Here is a 26,287-nt window from a genome sequence, read left to right as displayed (position 1 = left end):
GGTAGCTCTAGCATTTGTAATCAAAATTACGAGTACAACTTGTTGGCCACGGCAGAGGTTGGGTTAATTTACATCGCCACCTATAGCCAGTGCAATTCATTACCGTTCCATTTCACTCTCATGCTTCTTCCTTCAAACCTGGAAGGCGGAAGCATGGGAGTGACATGGAACACGCGTCAACGTTAGGCGGCGACATGGGTAAGTTAGACCCCCTCTGCCGTGGCCAGAAAGTCGTACTCGTAATTTCAATCACCATCGGAGGAGCTACCGGTAACTAAACCCTAGTTACCACCTGACCTTAACTCTCCTCAGTGCTGCAGTGTGGAAGTGGATGAACCCCTCGAAGACCTGGTACACACCATATAATTTTCAATTCAGATCCAATCAAGTTAATGAGCAGATCAGTAAAAGAAAATATATACAGCCTACTGATTGTCAGTGACTGATCCCCAGCAGGATCAATTTTTCTTGATTGGAAGCAGATCGGACATGCTGGAAAATATCAATCAAAATGCTTGCAGGCATTCCATGTTTGTCATTTTGATTGACATCCAATAGGAAAAATTTAGCGGAATTTGGAAAAATCGCATTGATCTGATCACTCACTCAAATAAGATGAAAGTGAAAATTGCATGGTGTGTGCTAGGTTTAAAGGGACCCTAAAGTGAAAAAAGTTAGCAGTTTAACTTACCTGGGGCTCCTTCCGTCCCCTTGCCATCATTCAGCGCCCCTCTGCTGCGCGGCAAAGGGCAGCTGTCAGAAGGCGTTGCAGCTGAACCGAGGGGCTCAGAATGACAGTAAGGGCACAGAAAGACTGCACTGGGCTGGAAGAAGCCCCAGGTAAATTAAAATCCCAACTTTTTTTTTTCCCGAATTTAGATTCCCTTTAACCTCCTTGGCGGTAATCCCGAGCTGAGCTCGGGGTATGCCGTCGGAGGTCGCCGCTCAGGCCCTGCTGGGCCGATTTCCATTCTGAAAAAAGCAGCACACGCAGCCGGCACTTTGCCAGCCGCGTGTGCTGCCCGATCGCCGGCGAAAGAGGGTCCCCCCAGCCGCCCGAGCCCAGCGCAGCCGGAACAAACAGTTCCGGCCGGCGCTAGGGGCTGGATCGGGCGTCTCTGACGTCAGGACGTCAACTGACGTCCATGACGTCACTCCGCTCGTCGCCATGGCGACGAGGAAAGCGAAACAAGATAGGCCGCTCATTGCGGCCTATCTTGTTACTTTCGATTGCCAGAGGCGATCGAAAGTACGCTTCCGGAGCGCCCTCTAGTGGGCTTTCATGCAGCCAACTTTCAGTTGGCTGCATGAAATATTTTTTTTTTAATTTAAAAAAACCCACATTGCAGCCTCCCTGGCAAAATAAATAAACCGCCAGGGAGGTTAAAGAGAATCTGTACTCTAAAATTCTTACAATAAAAAGCATACCATTCTATTCATTATGTTCTCCTGGGCCCCTCTGTGCTGTTTCTGCCACTCTCTGCTGCAATCCTGTCTTGTCATTGCCAGTTTTAGGCAGTGTTTTCAGACAAAAGACATGCTGCTAACCAGCTTGTGATAGGCTCAGAGAAGCTCAGTCTGTGACTCATACAGAGCCTGCAGGGGGCGTGAGAGGGTGTAGCTGGATGGTGTAATGGTTAAGGGCTCTGCCTCTGACGCAGGAGACCAGGGTTCGAATCTCGGCTCTGCCTGTTCAGTAAGCCAGCACCTATTCAGTAGGAGACCTTAGGCAAGTCTCCCTAATACTGCTACTGCCTATAGAGCGCGCCCTAGTGGCTGCTGCTCTGGCGCTTTGAGTCCGCCAGGAGAAAAGCGCGATATAAATGTTATTTGTCTTGTCTTGTCTTGTATAACTTCTGCCTATGACAAGCAGAGCAGCACATTCCTGCCTCAGCCGACAAAGCTGACAAAGGAAAGAAGATTACAGGTAGTCCTCGTTTAACGAACGAGATAGGGACTCATCTCGTTCTTAACCTGAATCTGTCCTTAAGTCGGGACAGCGCCGGATTGCTGTAAATTAAATGTTTTTAAGTACTTTAACATTGATCTAAAGACGCCATGTGTGTTTGGGGAGGTGAGCAGCTATATACCGCACACCTCCCGTGCCCTGGTGTCACCCTCTGTCTCTGAAAACCACCTCCGTATCATTAAACAGATCCGCGCCCTCTGACCCGGATACTGTACACGCTGTGCATGCGCAGTATGCCAGGTCGCCTCCTGGCCTGCGTCAGAGGACGCCGATCTGTTTAATGATACGGAGGTGTTTTTCAGAGGTGGAGGGTGACGCCAGGGCACAGGAGGTGTGCGGTATGCAGCTGCTCACCTCCCCACACACACATGGCGTCTTTAGATCAATGTTAAAGTACTTAAAAACATTTAAATCACAGCAATCCGGCGCTCGCGGTGACGTCATCGACGGGGCGGAGCTATTGGCGGGCCGTTCGTATCGGCGGGGCGTTAGTAAAGCGGGCGTACGTAACCCGAGGACTACCTGTAGATTATATACAGCCACTGTGCAACTAGGAAAGGCTGCAGTAAGACAGACCACATTAGAACAGGTATAGAAACTTATATGATAGAAGAAATAAGGCTGAAAATTTTGTTAGAGTCTCTTTAAACACTTCACTAGCCTAAATGGGTTTCTGAGCTATGTAAACACTTTATGTTGCTTGAAGAGATATTTGTCTGGCAAATTTAGAAACGAGATGCACTGTGTTCTGTTCTATTGGGATTGAGAAGGGGGTGGAGGATGAGTGAGCAGTGGGTATTTTAAAGTAAGTTCCCACGATAACCATGGCAGCTGCACAGCATGTTCTAGTCAGATATCTGGACATAACAATAAAGAACAGGTTTTTTTTGGCTGTGGAAAAAAAGTTTGTACAGTACTTGGTCACCTTTTTCAATAATGGTCATCCAAAATCTTCATTCTTGGTTGTTTCAGGTGGCTTTTTTCCTGTGCAATCACACAGCTTGACTATCTATCAAGCCGTGTGTTCTGCTCTATGGAGAGAGGAAGGGTTAAAGGGCAACTGTAGTGAGAAGAATGTGGAGGCTGCCATATTTATTTCTTCTTAAACAATACCAGTTGCCTGGCAGCCCAGCTGCTCTATTTGGCTACACCAGTGTCTGAATGACACCAGAAGCAAGCATGCAGCTAATCTTATCAGATCTGACAATAATGCTAGAAACATCTGATCTGCTGCATGCTTGTTCAGGGTTTATGGATTAAAGTATTAGAGGCAGAGGATCAGCAGGATAGCCAGGCAATTGGTATTTCTTATAAGGAAATAAATATGGCAGCCTCCGTGTCCCTCTCACTTCAGTTGTCCTTTAAGACAAGCAGGAGTGATCTCTTTGCACCTCTGGCTGAGAATAATAGTGATCAAATATGGTTTTAAAGCCTTTCCAATCATTAACCTTTAGGGCGCTTTCACACTGGGGCGGTGCAGTGCATCAAATTGACACACTGCTACTGCAGCCTAACAAAAGTCTATGGGGAATTTCAAACTTTCCACGTTGCAGTACGCTGTGCCCGATTTAACGCTAGCGCATACCTTCGTTACTATACGTCGCCTTGCGTCGGCCTGGAAGTCATATTAGTCTATGGAGACACATGGTTTTTTAACCACTTCAGCCTTCAGTCGTTTTCACTTTATGCATCCGAGCAATGTTCATCTCCCATTCATTAGCCTATAACTTTATCACTACTTATCACAATGAACTGATCTATATCTTGTTTCTTCCGCCACCAATTAGGCTTTCTTTGGGGGGTACATTTTGCTAAGAGCCACTTTACTGTAAACGCATTTTAACAGGAAGAATAAGAAAAAACTGAAAAAAATCATTATTTCTCAGTTTTCAGCCATTATAGTTTTAAAATAATACATGCCTCCATAATTAAAACTCACGTATTGTATTTGCCCATATGTCCCGGTTATTACACCGTTAAAATTATGTCCCTATCACAATGTATGGCGACAATATTTTATTTGGAAATAAAGGTGCATTTTTTCCGTTTTGCATCTATCACTATTTACAAGTTTAAAATAAAAAAAATATAGAAATATTTCCTCTTAACATTGATATTTAGAAAGTTTAGACCCTTAGGTAAATATTTACATGTTTTTTTTTTTTTATTATTGTAATTTTTTTTTGTTGTTGTTTTTTTTTTATATTAAACATTTTATTTGGGTATTTTTTGGGATGGTGGGATGCAAAGAGTACTTTTTATAATGTAAATGTGTGAGTTTTTTATTTTTTTACTTTTTAGTTGTAGTTTTACTTTTTGTTTACATGACGTCACTCTAAGCGTAACATACGATTAGAAAGACGCATGGGGGACGCAACAGCCAGAAAAAGCGGAGCTTCTGAGAGAAGCTGTCGCTTTTTCTGCGGGGGAGAGGAATCAGTGATCGGGCACCATAGCTCGATTCACTGATTCGTGGGCTAACGATCCGCGGCCGGGAGCGCGCGGATGCGCACATGGCCTCCTGGGCATAGCTAGTACGTCCAGGAGGCCAAAGTAGTTAAGCATGTTGGTGTTGCGATGTCGCTGCGCACATGCGCGGAAGCGTATTTTTACAATAAGCTTTCCTGCACTTTTGCATACCCGAAACAGGAAGTGACTGCAAGCCCGCATCACTTCCTGTTTAAACGGATGCCAGACAGGTAACACCGTATGCTAACACTGAGATCCCTGAAGGCAGTGCAGCGGGTGCACCGCACCAAAACGCTAACGCCAATTCATAGTGTGCAACCGGTTTCAGGGTAAATCTGTACACACTCTGCAAAGGAGACTGAAATGATCACGAGCGATTGTTTTGAGTGATCGACGTTTAACCTGCATGCAAGACATTTTGTCTGAGAGCATCTTGGACTTTATCTTGTGTCCTTTGATGGAGTATCCCCCTTCCATCGTTTGCTTATTTACAAAGCCCCTTTAAAGCCGCATCTACACATGTAGATGCGGCTCCGATCCGGCGGCTTGATTAGCCGCCGGATCGCCTCTTCCGCGTCCCCGCTCGTGCCCGCCACGTCCCCGCTCGCTGCGCATGCGCCGGATTCGATTCCCCGCTCGTCCCCGATGGCGCCGCTTATCTTCCGCTCGATTCCCTGCCATTGTCCCCTCGCGGGGAGCAAGCAGGGAATCGGCGGAAGCAAGATCCGTCCTGTCGGATCTTATCAATCGAGCCTCATCAGCGGCTCGATTGATAAGGAGGATCGGAGCCGCATCTACGCGTGTAGATGCGGCTTTAGGGAGCATTCACACTTATCCTTGCGTTTTAATGCATGCACAATTCTGCATTTGCACTATTTGTTTTTATTTTGGACGCAACATAGACTGCAGTTCAGTCCAGTCAAGTAGTATGACATTTGCACAGAAGTCAGAATTGCAAATCCAGCCAGCCAGGTAATTAAAATATGTATAAACACATACATTGTTTATGCTTAATGCACAAATAATTGTATTTTGCAAATTATGATGTGGTATATTCTACATAAAATCCATTAAGATGAAAATATGAGCCTGAACATTTATTATATACTGTAGTTGTTTAATCCCAATTTTAATGGGTGACATTGGTGAGGAGAAATACCGTAATGATGAAAAGACCACTTGATAGAAGACACACATGTATGAAATAACAGTCACTGACATGTAACAGAACTTTCAGGCCTCTTGCACACTACTACGCTTCGATATTTTTATTTTTTTATATGATCCAATTTTTGGTTCTGATTAAAAAAACATAGCAGCATGCTGTACTTTGTTTTTAATCGGAATCCATAATCTGATCGTATAAAAATTGGAATCGCATGTAGTGTGCAAGAGGCCTCAATGTCTGTTTACTTGGGTCAATTTATTTTTCTGGAGAGATGTGTGCATTGTGGAGATTACTGACAGGAAGTCACATCTGCTAAGGGAAACCGGTTCTGTGCTATTGTGTCTTCCACAGCTGCTTCAAGTTTAGAGCAATCCAGTCTGTGTTTGGAATATTGCTGCTTTCATTGGCCTTGCATAGATTAATTCTAATATAAACTAAAGTGAATATATATTTCCGTTTTTTATGGTTTGAGTGCCCAATCACCCCTATCCTGACATTGGCCTCGATTCATAAAAGTGCTGTCGAGCGGGGAAAGTCGAGCAGGGAAACACCGCTGTCGGTATTTCCGCCTTCAGGGTGGTAATTCATAAAAATGTAGCTAGATGTGACAGCCGTGCGGAGATATTCCGCTGTAGGCAGGCGTTAGGCTGTCCTACGCATGCGGAAACAGGAGAAGCAGGCGGAATCCCCCCGTGCGGTGTTCTCTCTGCAGCTGCTTGGGAGGTCTGTCCCATTCACTGCACTGTATTCCGCACGCTTCTCGCCACATCAGAGGTAGCGGTAATACCCGTCCGCATACCGCTACCTCTAATCTTTATGAATTGACTACTTGTTACTTTTGCTATGATAATCACCGCGCAAGGCGGTGATTCATCACTCTGCTCGCGAATGTCGGCTTTTCATGCGGAAAAAGCCTTTATGAATACAGATTTTGCTGTGTGGTCGGTAAAGTGAGCCGTTTTCAGCATTTCCGAATGCGGGAATGCTTTATGAATCGAGGCCATTGCTCAGAACATTGGTGATCTTCTATTTCTTATAATGAAAGCGGTTACAGGCAGATTCCATTGTGTTTCAATGCACTGAGTTTTTTTAATCGAATTTTTTTTCATATTTGTATCTTATGCCTGTTAAGATTATAATAATCAGCGTGAAAAGCCCTGAATCAAATTCTTGGAGCCAAGTAGCAAAAGCTTCTTTAAAAAATGACAGCTTTTTTTTTTTTTTTTTTTTCTTCCCTTCTGACAGAAACCTCATTTCACACTGAAAAGTGACATTTGTGCACTCTTACTAATTTATTATAGTATTATTTTATAGTATTATTTAGTACAGTATTTTAGTTCTGTGCTTGGGTAGGGGTTTTAACCATTTAGTTTTTCTGTAACTCTTGTTAACGAAGCTGGCTCCTAAAAATTTCCTAAAAGACTCCAGGACTAGACAGACTGGCTGTCTGAGGAAGTCCCCCCACATTTTTGTCCTGAAGCCCCTTTTACACTTACCGCATGGCGTTGCGTTGGCCTCTCCTGCCGCACCTCGTCGCAATTGCCATTAAAGCCAATGGTACATGACACACTTCCCACTATGCGACATAAGTGCTGCAGCTGATTCAGAAGCTGTATTGCGTTACCGTGCACTGCAAGCAATGATAGTCCGTGGTAACGTGCACATTTTTGGTGTTTTGCACATGCACGGATGCATAGAGAACATGTACTTCCTGTCCTGCATTATGCACGTGACTGAAGGGTGTGGCTTTTTAATGGCAGATTGTCACCAATTTCCCTGTTAATGCTGTGTGCCGCATGTACTGCAGTTGGTAATTTTTGCCCATTTTTGCTCATTTTTGCAAATCGCACCAAGTGTAAAAAACAGGGTTGTGGAGTCTGTACAAAAATCATCCAACGCCAACTCCTCAGTTTATGAAACCACCGATTCAAACTCCAGATAGCCAAAATTGCTCCAACTCCTACTCCACAGCTCTTACATGGCTATGGAGTGGGTACAAAAATAATCTGACTCCTCAGTTTATGAAACCTCCAACTCCAGGTACCCAAAAATTACTCTGACTCCGACTTCACAGCCCTGATAAAAAGATCCTGAGAGACCGGACCAATGGCATGACCTACCGATAAGGTAACACGTGCCCCTCCTCCCCCATCTGCCCCCATGCAGAGTGGTCGTTTGTAGTGTGCCAGGGAAAACATAGGTTTCTATTCCAGCTTGCATTCTCGCATTTACCCGGCACCTTCTTAACTGCACGCTAGAGCTCTAGCAGGCACTTAAAGAGACACTGAAGCGAAAAAAAATGATATTATGATTTGTATGTGTAGTACAGCTAAGAAATAAAACATTAAGATCAGATATATCAGTCTAATTGTTTCCAGTACAGGAAGAGTTAAGAAACTCTAGTTGTTATCTCTATGCAAAAAAGCCATAAGCTCTACGACTTTCAAAGTCGTGGAGAGAGCTGTTTTCTGACTTTTATGAGCTCAACTGTAAGTGAACTAATTACTTTTTCTCTGCCAGGGGAGAGGTCATTAGTTCACAGACTGCTCTGAAAGAATCATTTTGAATGCTGAGTGTTGTGTAATCTGCACATATTATAGAATGATGCAATGTTAGAAAAAACACTGTATACCTGAAAATAAAAAAATGAGCATATTTTCTTTGCTGCTGATCTTCTAGTAATTATTCATAGTACACATCCAATTCACTATATCATATTTTTTTTTTTCGCTTCAGTGTCTCTTTAAGAAGCTGCCAGGTAGATAACTAGGTAGAGAGTTAGGTATCCTGCAAAATGCGTCACACAATTAGTTTTGATTTAACTCAGTTTTGAACAATACACAAACAAGTCTCTTTTATCTGGATATAAGCCTTGCCTCTTTATTTTCTGCTTTTAAAGAGCAAGCGACACCTATGCTAACCTAGAAATAAAAAACACATATATAAGTAGATAAATACTACTTCAACTTTAATAACAGATGTATTGTGCTATCCATGTAATGAATCCTGTGAATTTTACAAAGGAAAAGCAGAAAATCCTATTCTAGGCAGTGGCCATTTTGCCAAGCTAATGCTGACATCATATCCTCCCTTACTCTTGTTTTCCCCCCTCCCTTCTCTTGCTCATTGTGTATTCATTAGCTGCCCTCCTCCCAGAGACTTCAGACACTCCCACTGAGGTGTATACTAGCAACTTCACTGTCTTTTTTTTTGTTTACACATCCAATCACTGAGTCACCTCAGCCTTGCTTGTAAACACAAGTAATCAGAGCGAGTGTTGATAAGCAGCAAGGCAGGGAAATAAATGGAAGAGGAGGAATATATTATAGATAAAAAGAACTCCCAGCATTCAACTCTTTGGCACTGGGGCCAGTGCTCCTAGTATGTCATAACTCCAACCCATAACAGCAGAAAAAGTTTTGCAAGTTTTGAATGCAGGATTAGCATCTTTATCACTTAATACACTCAGACCAGTTGCTGTTGAAATTTGATTTTTATGGTGACAATACCGCTTTAAGGTATTTTATCCTTGTTGGTGCTTCCTTTTCCAATTATTCTAGTGATTGCTGTCCACTCTTGGTTAAGGGTTATTACTCCCTGTTTTCCTACTACAGACTTCTTTACTTAAATGGGATTGAGTTTATTCTCCCCAACTTTTGTGAGTATAACTCTTAATTATTCACCACCATTTACTAACTTACTATATTTCATTGGGCTCTCCTTTTTTTTTTCTTTTTGTATTTTACTCAAGTATCTTTACAGATTTGCAGTTGCATCCATAGGGCTTGATTCACTAATCCTGGGAATACACAGTTCATTTTGAACCGTGTAATCGAGCCGCTGATGGCTCGATTGATAATTTCTGACCTGTCCGATACACCGCCGGATCGATTCCCCGCTCGATACAGCGGGTAGGACAATAGTAAAAAACGAAAAGAAGATAAGCCGCCCGCGGGGACGAGCGGAAATCGATCCGGGCACCCATGGGGACACGCCGGAATCTATCGAGCGGCTCGATACACGGTTCAAAACGAACCGTGTATTCCCAGCATAAGACAAATAGCATGCCTTATCAAAGTTAACACACCTTATCAGATTAGCATAGGGAGCGCTACGAACCCACAGGGGCTCAGAGCAGGACGAGTGGAGTGCCAATTAGCAGGCATAAGTTTATAGCACTCATTATGCTACTCTGATAAGGCGTGTTAACTTTGATAAGGCATGCTTATTTGTCTTAGTGAATCAAGCCCATAGAGATGAAGAATGAGACCTTCCCAGCTGATAACAAATTAGATCAGTAAAAGGTTCATCTTCAGTAAGACTCTGCATTCCGCCTCATAGAACATTCTTTACATACCTTTTAAAATGTTTGGCATTGTTCAACTTGTTGTTAGTTGTAAACTGTCATATCTGCCTTCCAACTTGTGCACAAAGTGAAAGGATGTTTTCTTCTTTAATTTCTCAAAGAGGAGACTAGAGAATATTAAAGTAAACACACGGTGAACCTCGGGTAAAAAATTAGATACTTAAAGGGATACTGTAGGGGGGTCGGGGGAAAATGACCTGAACTTACCCGGGGCTCCTAATGGTCCCCCGCAGACATCCTGTGCCCACGCAGCCGCTCACCGATGCTCCGGCCCTGCCTCCGGTTCACTTCTGGAATTTCTGGCTTTAAAGTCAGAAAACCACTGCGCCTGCGTTGCTGTGTCCTCGATCCTGCTGATGTCATCAAGAGCGCACAGCGCAGGCCCAGTATGGTCTGTGTCTGCGCAGTACACTCCTGGTGACATCAGCGGGAGCGAGGACACGGCAACACAGGCGCAGTGGTTTTCTGACTTTAAAGCCAGAAATTCCAGAAGTGAACCGGAGGCGGGGCCGGAGCATCGGTGAGCGGCTGCGCGGGCACAGGATGTCTGCGGGGGACCATTAGAAGCCCAGGGTAAGTTCAGCTCATTTTCCCCCGACCCCCCCTACAGTATCCCTTTAATAAGAAGAGGGAAGTTTCTAGATCCTCCAGATGTTCCTCATGTATTTCTCGCCCTTACCGCCTATTGCTGGGGGCTCTCTGGAAGATCCGGGCCACGCTTCTCTTCATGCACAAGTATAGCCACTGTACGGTCGCGCTCTTGCATGAAGAGCAGTGCGGCCGGATCTGAAATTCAAGAAGCACTTGTTGGATTTCTTTTGGGGGTCTGCAAGTGGCAAAGGTGGTCTGTAATGCTGGGAATACACGGAATAGATAATGCGCCGGATCGAGGCGCTGGCTCGATCCCGACGCATCCCCGCTCGTCCTCGCTCGTCCCTGCCGGCGCCTGGATCGATCCCCGCTCGTCCCCGCGGGCGCTACTTATCTTCCGCTAATTTTTTGCCCATTGTCCGCCCACGCGGGGTCATCGGACCTGTCGGAAATTATCAATCGAGCCATCAGCGGCTCGATTGATAAGAAATAAACTAACCGTGTATTCCCAGCATAAGATATCATGGAAAGCCTCTACAAGATCTAGAGGCTTCCTTTTTCTAAGGTAAGTATCCGTTTTTTCACCTGAGGATGGCCTCGGGTACACTTTAAAGTCTGTACACATGCTCAGTTAATGTTGCCCGGTGTAGATTGGGATCCGATCCATCAGCAGGGCCAATACTGGGGTGAAATTTCACTAGCCTGGGGCTATGGATGTGTTCCGTTACATTGCGAAGCAGACGATGGAGCAGTGCAGGTGTGACGTCTCGCGTTGGGCGGGGTGAGTGTGGAGAACAAAGCCTCATAAAAGAACAATATTAGAGGTGCAAGAATTAAGGTGCCTATACACGGACAGGATGGAAGATCAAGGTTCTCTTGGGGACAAGGAAGCAGCTTTGGTGGATCGATGGTCCATAGTGTTGCACTGCATCAAAAAGTGCAAGGGTGCAGTTTGCCTGCTGCACTTTACTGAAAATAGATGGGTAGTGTGTGGTAAAAATTGATACCTTTCGGAGAAGACTCAGTCATTTTACCACAGTGCCACAGGTGGCAATGTGTACGTCAGGGGTGCCCACACTTTTTCGGCTCACGAGCTACTTTAAAATTTGCAGAGTCCAGGAGATCTACCAACATTTAGGTAGCTAGGTATATGTGTCTTCAGTATAGGTAGATAGGTATAGGTGCCTGAAGTATAGATAGCTAGGTATAGGGGCCTTTAGTATAGGTAGCCAGGTATTGTGTAGTTAGGTATCGGTCCCTTCAGTACAGATAGCTAAGTGTAGGGGCCTTCAGTATAGTTAGCCAGGTATAGTGTAGTTAGGTATAGGGGCCTTTAGTATAGGTAGCCAGGTATTGTGTAGTTAGGTATCGGTCCCTTCAGTACAGATAGCTAAGTGTAGGGGCCTTCAGTATAGTTAGCCAGGTATAGTATAGTGTAGTTAGGTGTGGGTGCCTTCAGTATAGTTAGCCAGGTATAGTGTAGTTAGGTGTGGGTGCCTTCAGTATAGTTAGCCAGGTATAGTGTAGTTAGGTGGTAGGTGCCTTGAGGTATAGTATAGTTAAGTGTAGGTGCCACTTACCTCCCTCCAGTTCCAGCGGCGGTGTCTGGGGCTCCTCCTGGTCTCCCCTCCTTTGGCCACGCTGGCTAGAGTGCAGATGGGCGGCTAAATGAAGACTCCGGCGAGCGCAAGGGGCGGCGGGCAGCGTGCGTTGATGCATTGTGCCCAGTGCCGCCCCCAGCTATGACGTCACGGTGTCATCCTCTCCCGCTGTACCGCCTCTCTCCTCTCTGCCTCTTCCGATTGGCCAGCGGCCGGCAGCAGAATCTGAAAACTGCCGGCTGCAAAATTTAACATGGCGCGGCCGAATCGCGATCTACCAAATAGGCGGTCGTGATCTACCGGTAGATCACGATCAACCTTATTGGGCACCAATGGTGTACGTGTATGGCCTGCTTTACTCAACACAGAGAAGTTGATTTACTAAAATTAGAATACACTGGAGAAGATAAGTGACATAGGGGTATATTTACTAAAGTGCAGTAAGCAAAATAACGTGTAAAATGTCTTACCGCACAATGAGCAGAGCGTAATGCCTATTTGGCTGCTCACTAACCTTATTAAATCTATACCATAGTGTATGCACATAACTGGCATTAACCAGAGTGGGACCAAACTTGGGTAAAGAGGTAAGGTAAAGATAAAACTAAAGTCTGCTTACAGGCAGCATAACAGTGCCTGCTTAGTGCCATAAGTGATGATATCGTATTTACCGTAGATATTTCCAAGTTAAAACACACCTACTCAGATAACTGGCTATTTCCAGCATAAAAGTGCCAATTAAGAACTTAAGGTCATATGACGAACTCTTAAAACTTTTATGTATTGCATACAGACCTTAATGGAAAAGTAATTTTTTTTATAACTGTTAATCATAAAATGTTTTTATATTAATGACTTAAATAATCTTACAATATTTAATAAACAGTGAGTTAAAGGCCAGAAAGTCCATGTTCTTATTTGTCCAGTAGTTCAAATCTACAGCATTACTCAGAGTTGCCTCTTTGGTAGTTGTATAGCTCTACTAGTCATTTGACACAATGCAATTTTGTTCCTCTGACTTTTCTGGACATTCTTAGTGCACTCTGCCAACTTGTGATGGGAAGCTATGAGTCACCACTTTGTCTTGTGCGCACTGCTCCACCAGAGATCACCGCTTGTCCCTTCTATGGTCTGCTACTTTATTTCACTGAATCTTTTTTTTTTTTTTTCCCTTACACTTTTTCATTACACATTGGAAGCTCCATATTCTGGTAATAAAGACTTGCTTCAACTGCAAATAGCAGATTGTATAATAGAGAGATATTTGCTATATTGTTCATTTTAATATTGTCAGGTGTGGTGGATAGTCTTGCACTACGGGTGTGGTGTTTTTGTGTTCTCCCTTCTTTGAGCACTCACACCCCAAAAACCTATGGGTAAGTGGAACCTAACCAAAGTATAAATCTATATTTTAACCACTTAAGTACCAACGGTCTCTGCCCCCTTAAAGAGGAGCTGTCAGCCATACTAACTCAGAAAAAAACACAAATATAAGTAGATAAATATTTGCTCTACTTACATAACATATGTATTGCACTGTGCCCATCTTGAAGCCAATCCTGATGTAATTTCTTCCCTTACCCTCCTCTGCTTGATTGTGTATGCATTGCCCGTTCTCCTCCCAGTCTTCAGGCACTCCCACCCAGCTCTGCAATAGAAAGTGCATTGTCTCAGCATGAGAAATATTGGCCAATCAGAGAGGATCAAAGGTGTGGGAGGGGAAAACAGGAGGGAAAGAGGCTTCAGCCAATCAGACTGCATTAGTTAAGTCCTGAGGGGAAAGTAAAGAAGCAAAAAAGACAACCCAGCATGCCCTGCAACTTCCTTTGTGCGGCAATGTACCAAATAAGAGTCAGGTAAACTGGGGAATGATAATTTATCAATAAGAAAAGTAATAGTGATTTTTAACTTTTGGATTGCCTGGTTAGCATCCTTATTACTTGTTTACCAGATAAAAATAAAGAATTGATTTTTGATTTTATGCTCCACAGTTAAACTTTGGCCCAGAAACCGCTGAATACCGACGAACCGCCGCACATACCCGCCGCAACCACCCTCCCCGGCACACCCCGGAAACCTCAGCCACCCACTCTGCCATCTCTATGACGGCAGAGTTCCTGTGAGCCGGTCAGGAGCCACTTTCATTGGCAATCACCCATATGAAATGCAGTAATTAGCCAACAAGTGAAATGCAGTCAGAAACCTCTATATGCAATGAAACAGTTATCCCCTATATCTATGCAATCATTCTCACATATGAAATGCAGCGGTTCTCCCCATATGAAAAGCAGTAATTATCCCCACATGAAAACTTGACTAAAGCTAGGTAGACATGCTGTTTGACACTCAAATATTGCTGTCTACATTTCCATTTGAGAGCTTGTTCTCACTTCCCATTGTTGGTGATACAACATATTCTGAGGAAATGTCTCCAACAGATAAGCATACAGCAATAAAACCAATACGGTGGACCAGCTAAATGGAGTTAAAAACAGCAAAAATACTTCCCCACTTTATTGAAAACTGAAACCTTTTTTTTTTCTATTTCCTCTTTAATATCCAGACTGAAAAGCAGAACTTGTATATTGCTTACTATTGACTTCGTGCTTCATTTTAGAATTCTGATAAAAGGGGTGCTGCCCTTAGAAAGGTTTTCCCCCTTCTTTTAATTTGCCTCATATTGTCAATTAGGTCTGATTTCCATTCTGTTTACTTGTTTGTTTTTTCATCCACAGATACAGACTTTTCATGTAGATGCGCCATGCAAAACAGTAGACGATCTTACAAGTGGTGTAGCAATGGCCATGGTTCTCCAAAAAATGTGAGTAAACATACTGGAATGAAAATTTGCATCCTGAGTGATTTGATGTATAGAAGAAAGGACCAAAATGCGCAACACAAACTCACTTCCTGGTTATTTAGATCTAATTGCAAATGTCGATGGAAGGTGTACTACTCACTCTCTCTTTAGTTGTAGATTTAAATTTGTTTATTTTATTGGCTTAAAGGGCCCTAACATAGGCCTTGAAGGCATCCCACAATGCCAAATTACAAGCAGAACCATTGTTATGCACAAAAAAAAAGCACAGCTCACCTTGAAGCTAGGAGAGGTCTCTGACCAACTTAACCAAGACTGGGTTAAGCATCCAGGGGACGAGGGCTAGGTATATGAGAGGGTAAGTAAATTGAACGAAGCACAGGTAGTCCTCAACTTACGAACGACCTGACCATACGAACGGCATAGATTCTGTGATTCTGAGTGAGCAAGTCAAAAAAAAAAAAAAATCGACTTGGTCTTCCTTCACTGAGAGGGCGGGGGAGAGGCGGCGATGCGCGTCTGATAGACGCGCTGGGAGGCAGGGCTGCAGCCGTTAGCCCTGCCTCCAGGAAGAAGATTACCAGCGACCATTTTACGACCAACTTTTGCGGGGGGTGGGTTGGGGGTGAAGGGACCCCCGTTAAGCCGTGGGATAGCGGCATTTTAGCAGGGGCACACGTGCCCCTGCTATATATAAGACCTGAAGCGAGATTTAGTCTCGCTTCAGTGTCTCTTTAAGAACAAACCTACAGTCCCTATCTTGTTCATTAGCCAAGGACTACAGAGGCTTAGCTAGGGTTTTCCGCGTCCAGGGACAAAGATAGTTTTTGCATCCCCCTCTAAACAAAATGTATGTGGTCATACATCAGAATGTGGGCATGAACATGGGTGGAACCAAATGTACAAAAGCCCCCCCCCCCAATTTAACCACTTCAGGATTCTGCGTACGCTTAAGTACGCCCCTGAATCCTAAAGTGGTTTTTTCCATGGAAACGGCCGCTCGTATGAGCGGCCGCTCCATGTCAGTTCACGGAGGGTGTCTCCGTGAACACCCTGCGAGCCTCCGATCGCGGCTCGCAGAGTAAATGTAAACACTTGGGGAAGATCTTCCCCGGTGTTTACATATATACGGCGCTGCTTGAAGAGCAAGGGCAAGCAGCCGGCGGCGATCAGACCCCCCCCCCCCCAGCAGGACATCCCCCTAGTGGGGAAAAAAGGGGGGGGGAAGTCTGATCGGCCTGGCTGCTATCTGATCGGTGCTGCAGGCTGGAGAGCCCACACAGCACCAATCAGCAAAACCACCCGGAACCCGGAAGTGGTTAAAGGCCAAATGTGCCCCCTTCTACTGGTCAAATAGCCAGATGTGCCCCCTTTTTTTCCCATAGACAGCCAGATGAGATGTGCCCCCTTTCTTCCTATAGATGGCCAGCTGGGCTCCCTTTACATAGCCAGATGTGGTCCCCTTTTTCTGCTGTTAATGCTTCTACACTCCTGCTGAGAGAGCGAGATAGACCGGGGCACTTCGGACAGCCAGTGAGCCGCCTCTCCCGAACATGGGAGTGCGGTGGCCGTGCTGAGCGCCCTCACCGTGCTGTGCCTGGGGACATATGTTCTCCCTTGCCCCCCCATAGCTACGCCTCTGAGGAACTACCTGTAAAGGGGAATGTTCTGATAAACAGCTCACATCTAAAAAAACCATCAACCACTGTAGGTAAAATAGCTAAGTTACATAGTGCTAAGTCTATTTGAGAGAGTGAGGAGTGGCTTTATAAAAGCTTGAGTATAGCTTGGTATGCTTGTGTTTTATCTCTCCACAGATCATCAAGACCAGTTTCCCAGATAAATCAATTCAGGGAAGTCTGTTGCGTAGCTACCGTATGTTAATCAGAACTTGTTCTGTCTAGGGTATTGTCCATACATTTATTTGTTTATTTAAGTATTTATATAGCGCTGACATATTACGCAGCGCTGTACAGAGTATATTGTCTTGTCACTAACTGTCCCTCAGAGGGGCTCACAATCTAGTCCCTACCATAGTCATATGTATGTATCGTGTAGTGCATGTATGGTCTAGGGCCAATTTTGGGGGGGGTAAGCCAATTAACTTATATGTATGCTTTTGGGATATGGGAGGAAACCCACACAGACATGGGGAGAACATACAAACTCCTTGCAGATGTTGACCTGGCTGGGATTTGAACTGCAAGGCTTGCAAGGCAAAAGCGCTAGCCCCTATGCCATGTATATAGTCTTGCTCAAAGCAATTTTGACAGGACATTGGATATATAAGGAATATTCATAAAACAAATGTCAATTCAGCAAGGCCTCAACCAGCTATATAGACTGAGTTGTTTATCAGCAAACTTTCCTTCATAAATCCTGGCAAAATTCTCAGGATACTTGGCTGGAGCTCTGTGGGAGTGCTGCTACTCCATGTTGCGCTTAGTCGCGCCCCTATGCCGTAACAGTTAACTGAAATTAGAAGAACTTGGAAAAAAGGCTGCATAAAGGGCTGTACCTCTTGCTGGGCTGGATTTACCATAAGGCACTGTAGGCATGTGCCTACAGGCAACTGATGATGGAAAGCCGGCTCACTCCCCTCCCTGAGCGCCTCCCTCTCTCTTTCCCTATGCAGTGCCCTGATAAAAGTGTAAATTAGAGGTTACTCACCCTGCTCTCAGCATTCAATTGATGAGATCTCCCTTCAGTTAAGGGCACCACTAGCTACTTAACCCCCCCTGGCGGTATGAAAAATTCCGCCAGGGGGCAGCGCAGCAGTTTTTTTTTTTTTTTTTAAATCATGTAGCGAGCCCAGGGCTCAGCGGCATCCCCCCGCCCGCTTTGATCGCCTTCGGCGATCTCCGATCAGGAAATCCCGTTAGAACGGGATTTCCTGGAGGGCTTCCCCGTCGCCATGGCGACAGGGCGGGATGACGTCACCGACGTCGGGACGTCATTGGGAGTCCCGAACCACCCCTCGGCGCTGCCTGGCACTAATTGGCCAGGCAGCGCACGGGGTCTGGGGGGGGGGGGGTTGCGCGCCGCATCAGATAGCGGCGATCGGGCGGGGGCCATCGGCGATCAGAGTGCTGGCGCAGCTAGCAAAGTGCTAGCTGCGTCCAGCAAAAAAAAAATTATGAAAATCGGCCCAGCAGGGCCTGAGCGGCATCCTCCGGCGGCTTACCCCGTCTCCAGCATGGGGTTACCGCTAAGGAGGTTAAAGAGAAACTCCAACCAAGAATTGAACTTTTTCCCAATCAGTAGCTGATACCCCATTTTACATGAGAAAGACAATGATTTTCACAAACAGACCATCAGGGGGCGCTGTGTGACTGATTTTGTGCTGAAACCCCTCCCACAAGAGGCTCTGAATACCGCGGTACTGCTGGCAAACTGCCACAATGTAACAATGTTCAGAGACAGGAAATAGCTGTTATTAGCTGTCTGTAACAGACAGAGCAGCTAGAAACAGCTAAATAACCTGCCCACAGTAACAATGTCACCATGTAATAAATGTCAGAATGTTAATCTGGGAGAGGAAAGATTTTACAATGAGCAAACACTGACTAAATCATTTATACATAATTATGGTAAAAAATGAAGCACTTTTTTTACTACATTATTTTCACTGGAGTTCCTCTTTAAAGAGACTCTGAAGTCTCATAAAATTCACGTTTTTATTTTAAAAATTTGTTTAACATCATAGCCCTACCTAAAACGCTGCATCCCTGAGGCTGAAATCTCACTAAATCCCTCCCCCCAACTCCCTTTCCCCCGCAAAATCCACGAATTTCTTGGTCGTGGATTTTTCTGCTGGAGGAGGCTAAGCTTTCAGCTGCAGCTCTGCCTCCTTACGCATCAATCAGCCGCGTATCTCCTCCTCTCCCCCGCCGCTCTCAGTGAAGGAAGACTGAGAGGGGCCAGCGGAGGCGGCGATCCGGGCTGATAGACGTGTGGAGAGGCAGAGCTGCCGCTGAAAGCTCTGCCTCTCACGGAAGCGCTGCCCGGATTGTCCCCCGGGTAGTTTGGGGGGGATTTAGTTAGATTACAGCCATGGGGATGCTGCGTTTTAGGTAGGGCTATGATGTTAAACACATTTTTAAAATAAAAATGTGAATTTTATGAGACTTCAGGGTCTCTTGAATACTGAGGTTCCTCTAGCTACCTATTACTTGTGGGAACCTCTAGCTACTTAATACTGAGGCTATTTCTGGCTACCTAATACCTTTTAGCTACCTATGACTGGCAAGGGGAAGCAATGTGCAGTTTGGTGGTAGTTTGTAGGTTCATGGAGGGCAAAATCTAAGATGCCAGGACATCTGTGCCTATAGGCTCCTGTGAGGTAAATCTGGGTCTGACCTCTTGGCAGCTTATTCTTGCCTCTAATGAGCCTTAGCATTTTAACCACTTCAGCCTTCAGGCCCCGTTCACATCTAAAATCGCAAAACATTGCGGGAGTGATTTTTTTTCCCGCGATTAACGCGGAAAAATCACTGGACACGCGGCGGTTTTGGCGCGATCGCGATTAGCGGTGCTATGCATGCTAATCGTGATCGCTAATCGTGAATCGCCGGCAAATCGCTGCATGTAACACGTTTGTGGTTATCGCTAACCGCAAACGCGGCAGTGAGAACACTGCCATGTGTTACATGCTGCAGCGGTTTTTAAAAAACCGCTAGCGGTTTGCCTTGAGCGGGAATCGTGCGATTCCCGCTCAAGTGTGAATGGGACCTTAGTGTTATTTCACCTTATGCATCCGAGCAACTTTCACCTCCCATTCTTCCGCCAATAACTTTATCACTACTTATCACAATTTAATTGATCTTTATCTTGTTTTTTCTGCCACCAATTAGGCTTTCTTTGTGTGGTACATTTTGCTAAGAATTATTGTTTTCTAAATGCATTTTAGGGCCCGTTTCCACTATAGCGTTGCGAAATCGCCGGCGAATCACCGCAGGCAAATCGCATGCGGGTGCGATTCCGCATGCGTTTTTTGCCGCGATTTCGCATGCGATTTCGCATAGGTAAGGCTGTATGCGATTTTAACCATGTCACTGCCTGTGTGAATTAACATGGGTACCTATGCGAAATCGCATGCGAAATCGCGGCAAAAAACGCATGGGGAAAACGCATGCGATTTCCCTATTAAATACATTGCGTGCGATTCGCCTGCATTCCACACGCAGGCGAATTCTGAGGGCCCTACCCTGCAGATTTTTTTCTGCACAGAAAAACGTGCGGGGAAACGCACAAGTGGAAACAGTCCCATCCACTTGTACTGACTGTGCGAATCCGCATGCGGGCAACGCATGCGGATTCGCGATAGTGGAAACGGGCCCTGAATGGGAATATTAAGAAAAAATGGAACAAATTCATTATTTCTTAAGTTTCAGCCATTATAGCTTTAAAATAATACATGCGACCATAATTTAAAACCCACGTATTTTATTTGTCCCGGTTATTACACCATTTAAGTTATGCCCCTATAACAATGTATGACGTCAATATTTTATTTGGAAATAAAGGTGCATTTTTGCAATTTGCAAGTGATTATTTACAAGCTTATAATTAAAAAAATTATAGTAATATACTCTCTTGAGATGCAAATTAAAAAAGTTCAGACCCTTAGGTAACTATTTATGTTGTTGCTTTTTTTTTTTTTTTATTGTAATTTTTTTATTTTTTTAATAAAAAAATTTATTTGGGGTTTTTTGGAGTGGGGAGGTAAACCGGTAATTTTTAAATGTAATTGATTGTGTACATTTTTTAAAAAATGTATATAGATGTAGTTTTACTATTTGGCCACAAAATGGCCACAGTTGTTTTTTGGTTTACATCCTGTAAGCGAGAGCTCTTGCTTACAGGAACTGAAGGGATGACGTGAAACATAGAAAAATTGCGGTTTTTCAGAGAAGCAGTCTGTTTTTCTTCAGAGACATAGATCAATGAATGGGAACAGTGTTCCCATTCATTGATCTCCAGGGCAGCGGAAGGCAGCGGGAGCGCGCCCAACTCAGCTGCAGCAGGGCAGGCTATCTGGACGGATATATCCGTCCAGATAGACCTGTCCTAAGTGGTTAAAGATACAGTTAGATGCCAGCAGTGCACAGACGTGTGTGAAATGTGAAATTTTTGTTTTGTCTTTACAGTGATCCAGCATACTTCCATGAAAACTGGTTAAACAGGATTAAAACAGATGTGGGCGATAACTGGAGGCTTAAGGTACTATTAAAGTAAACCTGTGCTGAGAAAAGTACATATGCTGAAAATTCTAATTAAATCTAGCGTCCTTGCTGTCATGCTGATTTCCTTCTTTAATTTTAGATCTCTGCTTGCTGATATGAGTTTAATACATTCACACATACTTTCCTAACTAAAAAGTATAAAAAGTGTCTAAACTTAACAAGCAAAAGTAAGAAAAAAATACAATACATTCTCTCTTACAATCACAAACCTAGTAGCAGATCAGGATGACTAACTTTATTTACTGAATTTTTGTTCTGGGTCGATGATTTAAAGTATTCCTGAGTGTCATTAAAAGTCATTACAATGAGGATTGCTACTTAAAAGTATCATTACTCCTCCTTAGTATAATGCAGCAATGTTATCTGTAATCTGTTCCTGCCAAGCTCACAGGGCTGCCATCAGAAATTTCTGGGCCACACACTGTACAAACTGCCTTCGGCACAAAGTAGAGCCACACTACACACTGCCACCCACACAGTGGAGGCACACTACACACTGCCAGCCACACAGTACACACACCCTACACACTGCCTTCCGCACGAAGTACGTGCACACTGCCTGCCACATACAGTACTCACACTACACACTGCCTGCCGCACACAGTACGTGCACACTGCCTGCCACACACAGTACTCACACTACACACTGCCTGCTGCACACAGTGTACACACACACACACACACACTACACACTGCCTGCCGCACAAAGTACGTGCACACTGCCTGCCACACACAGTACTCACACTACACACTGCCTGCCGCACACAGTACACACTCACTACACACTGCCTGCCGCACACAGTACACACACACTACACACTGCCTTCCGCACGAAGTACGTGCACACTGCCTGCCACATACAGTACTCACACTACACACTGCCTGCCGCACACAGTACGTGCACACTGCCTGCCACACACAATACTCACACTACACACTGCCTGCTGCACACAGTGTACACACACACACACACACACACACACACACACTACACACTGCCTGCCGCACAAAGTACGTGCACACTGCCTGCCACACACAGTACTCACACTACACACTGCCTGCCGCACACAGTACACACACTACACACTCAAACTGTGAAGAAGACTGTAACAGGCGCTACGGTCCCTGGCTGTGGCTCTATCCCAGTATCAGGTTCCTAAGGTTAGGGTTATTTGAGAAGTGTCCTTATGATGTGTGCTCAAGACTTAGAAGAACAGTCCACGGATATCTGTGCAAATAGAGAAATAGTCCGGCACTCCGTTCCAGGGGATAAAATAAGAGTGTAGCTTGTTCTTGCTCACATTGCCTCTGAAGATGCAAGTATAGCAAAATGGACGTTAGGCGGGCTGGGTACAGGTATGTTGAAGATTTTGAATTTTTGTCATGCTGAATAGCAAGCTACAGCCTTTTATATTTTATGAGCCTATGGAATAAAGCTCTTTTATCATAAGGAACTGAGTGGTGGAGTATTAATCTATTTGCACAGACACATTACACACTGCCTGCTGCACACAGTGGACACACACACACACACACGCACGCACGCACGCACGCACGCACGCACGCACGCACGCACACACTGACTACAGGAAGACAGAAACAGCCCTATGAAGCTGCAGCAAGAGAGTGAGTTGTCGGGATCTCCTCTCTGCGCCTTTTGCACTGCCAGCCTTGCCGGGCCCCTGTCTATCTATGGACCCCATATGGGATTATTGGTTGTACCGCCCTGAAGGCGGCCTTGAAAGCTCAGCCTGAATATAGAGCCATACTCTTCCCATCCTTAGGCCCGGTTTACATTGGCGTTTTTTTATGGAACCAGACATACGGATCCGGCCATCTGGATTTATATGTCCGGTTCCATTTTACAGCCAGTGTGTTGTAAAACGTCCGTTTTCATTGGTTCCTATATGCTGCAAAACCTTCCGTTTCCGTTCCGCTGAGCGAAACGGTCTGGAACATTGGGTCCTGCTGCATTTTTTTTGGTCCGCTCAGCGGAACGGACCATGGAACCATACGGTCGGTTCCGTTGGCAAACGCTAATGTGAATCAGGCCTTATCCACCAAAGTTGGCAGAGATTTATGTCGTATCTGGGCTGGGAGGTTTGGCATCAATGTTGTGCTTTGGGCAGTTTCAAGAACGTTTGGGTTGAGCTGGACATTTGACAGTTGAGATTACCCTATCGTACTAATGAGAATGCTAATGAGTACAGGCGCCCCAGTTTATGTTTCTTCATGTTTTTAAGGTGAAATTCCATGTTGAGGAAAGAAAAAAGTTTTCAGTTTAGCAAGTACCACTTAATTTTAGCATGTACAGTATATGCTGTATTTATGTGGATAAAACAGCCTTTCCTCATTTTTTCCACCAGAAACTGTAATTGCACCCACTAGCAGCCACACACAGCTGTTCAGCTGTTGATAATCCTCTGCTTCTCCCCTGACACACTGTACTAAAATTACTGCGGCACAATATTGTTTTTGATGGAGATGCTGTTATTGCTCAGGAGTTTAATGATCAGCAATGCAGGATCAGTAGATCACAGCAGATTTAATAAGTGGGTCATTCCATGTCGTGTCAAACGTTTTCAGATTCACATACCTTAATATTATTATTATTTTATTTACATTTTTTTTTTGGTCACTTAATGTTACTGAGGCCAAATTAAATAGTGGATTGCTAAATCTGTGAACTAGTAGGCCGTGCATCAAAAAGGACGTGTAGAAATTTGGGCGCCAGGTGAAGAGACTAGTTAAATGTTGGCAAAATTATCGATATTCTACTGTTGGGCTCTGGATAATGCCCATAGTAGAATACAGTAGTTTGCAAAAGTATTCAGCCCCCTTGAAGTTTTCCACATTTTGTCATATTAATGCCACAAACATGAATCAATTTTATTGGAATTCCACGTGAAAGACCAATACAAAGTGGTGTACACGTGAGAAGTGGAACGAAAATCCTACATGATTCCAAACATAAAAAAAACCAAAACTGCAAAGTGGGGTGTGCGTAATTATTCAGCCCCCGAGTCAATAATTTGTAGAACCACCTTTTGCTGCAATTACAGCTGCCAGTCTTTTAGGGTATGTCTCTACCAGCTTTGCACATCTAGAGACTGAAATCCTTTCCCATTCTTCTTTGCAAAACAGCTCCAGCTCAGTCAGATTAGATGGACAGTGTTTGTGAACAGCAGTTTTCAGATCTTGCCACAGATTCTCGATTGGATTTAGATCTGGACTTTGACTGGGCCATTCTAACACATGGATATGTTTTGTTTTAAAACATTCCATTGTTGTCCTGGCTTTATGTTTAGGGTCGTTGTCCTGCTGGAAGGTGAACCTCCTCCCCAGTCTCAAGTCTTTTGCAGACTCCAAGAGGTTTTCTTCCAAGATTGCCCTGTATTTGGCTCCATCAATCTTCCCATCATTTCTAACCAGCTTCCCTGTCCCTGCTGAAGAAAAGCACCCTAAGAGCATGATGCTGCCACCACCATATTTGACAGTGGGGATGGTGTGTTCAGAGTGATGTGCAGTGTTAGTTTTCCGCCACACATAGCGTTTTGCATTTTGGCCAAAAACTTCCATTTTGGTCTCATCTGACCAGAGCACCTTCTTCCACATGGTTGCTGTGTCCCCCACATGGCTTGTGGCAAACTGCAAACGGGACTTCTTATGCTTTTCTGCTAATGATGGCTTTCTTCTTGCTACTCTTCCATAAAGGCCAACTTTGTGCAGTGCACAACTAATAGTTGTCCTATGGACACATTCCCCCACCTGAGCTGTAGATCTCTGCAGCTCGTCCAGAGTTACCTCTTGATTGCATTTCTGATCAGCGCACTCCTTGTTCGGCCTGTGAGTTTAGGTGGACGACCTTGTCTTGGTAGGTTTACAGTTGTGCCATACTCCCATTTCTGAATGATCGCTTGAACAGTGCTCCGTGGGATGTTCAAGGCTTTGAAAATCTTTTTGTAGCCTAAGCCTGCTTTAAATTTCTCAATAACTTTAACCCTGACCTGTCTGGTGTGTTCTTTGGACTTCATGGTGGTGTTGCTCCCAATATTCTCTTAGACAACCTCTGAGGCCGTCAGAGAGCAGCTGTATTTGTAATGACATTAGATTACACACAGGCGCACTCTATTTAGTCATTAGCACTCATCAGGCAATGTCTATGGGCAACTGACAGCACTCAAACCAAAGGGGGCTGAATAATTACGCACAACCCCACTTTGCAGTTATTTATTTGTAAAAAAATGTTTGGCATCACGTATGATTTTCGTTCCACTTCTCACGTGTACACCACTTTGTATTGGTCTTTCACATGGAATTCAAATAAAATTGATTCATGTTTGTCGCAGTAATATGACAAAATGTGGAAATCTTCAAGGGGGTCGAATACTTTTGCAAACACTATTGCTATACTATATACTATACTATATATACTATGGGCATTCTACTATATATACTATTGCTTTACTAACCTTCCTGTCACACTAACCCTTTACTACTTACTCCTATTACTAATCTATCCCTGCTTACGCCTAACACTAACCCCCTCCACAGCTATCCTTAGTACTGCTGATGTGGGGCCCAGCTACATAATTGCCGAAACCCATGTGGCAATAATTCCATCACTACCACTATTTTCCCACCACTGCACCACCATCTCTGTCCCTACGTCACCTCTTTCCACCTCCGCTGTCATCATCTACATCCACACTAAAATTGTCCCCTAGACACCACTATATACTTAACATTGCTGTCTAGGGCGGTGCCCAAAGTTCCAACCCGCTGTAGGTGCCCAAATTTGACATTCTGAATAGCTCATGCTCTGAAACTATGCAACACCTTTACTTGTCTACGACTGCAGGAAAAGTCATCTACTGAGCAATTGCTTTTTCAGTTCATATACAGCAGGAGCAGAAAACCGACTATTCTGTCTCTTTAGCCTGTGCAAAAGAGACATTGGTTCCACATATGGCGATGCACACTGGCAGGTATGCCACATACAGGCTCTGTCATGTCCCCTCCTACCCTGTCTCGCTCTCAGGACTTGCTCAATTTTTTAA

At 44.6% G+C, this 26,287-nt stretch overlaps 1 protein-coding gene across 4 annotated transcripts in view; it reads left to right on the top strand.

Annotated features, from left to right (window-relative positions):
* HOOK3 (hook microtubule tethering protein 3) overlaps positions 1 to 26,287 on the top strand; it is a 125,961-nt gene that overhangs the window by 7,261 nt on the left and 92,413 nt on the right. For all 4 annotated transcript variants that reach the window (XM_068234215.1, XM_068234216.1, XM_068234217.1 and 1 more), the window contains exons 2-3: positions 14,900 to 14,985; positions 21,132 to 21,204. In XM_068234215.1, coding sequence (XP_068090316.1) covers positions 14,900 to 14,985; positions 21,132 to 21,204 — 159 coding nt within the window. The remainder of the gene's footprint in view (positions 1 to 14,899; positions 14,986 to 21,131; positions 21,205 to 26,287) is intronic.

The sequence above is a fragment of the Hyperolius riggenbachi genome, chromosome 1 (genome assembly GCF_040937935.1).
Source record: "Hyperolius riggenbachi isolate aHypRig1 chromosome 1, aHypRig1.pri, whole genome shotgun sequence".
NCBI classification, from domain to species: domain Eukaryota; kingdom Metazoa; phylum Chordata; class Amphibia; order Anura; family Hyperoliidae; genus Hyperolius; species Hyperolius riggenbachi.
The sequence above is the reverse complement of the archived record's forward strand: the minus strand, read 5'-3'. Positions and strand labels throughout refer to the sequence as shown.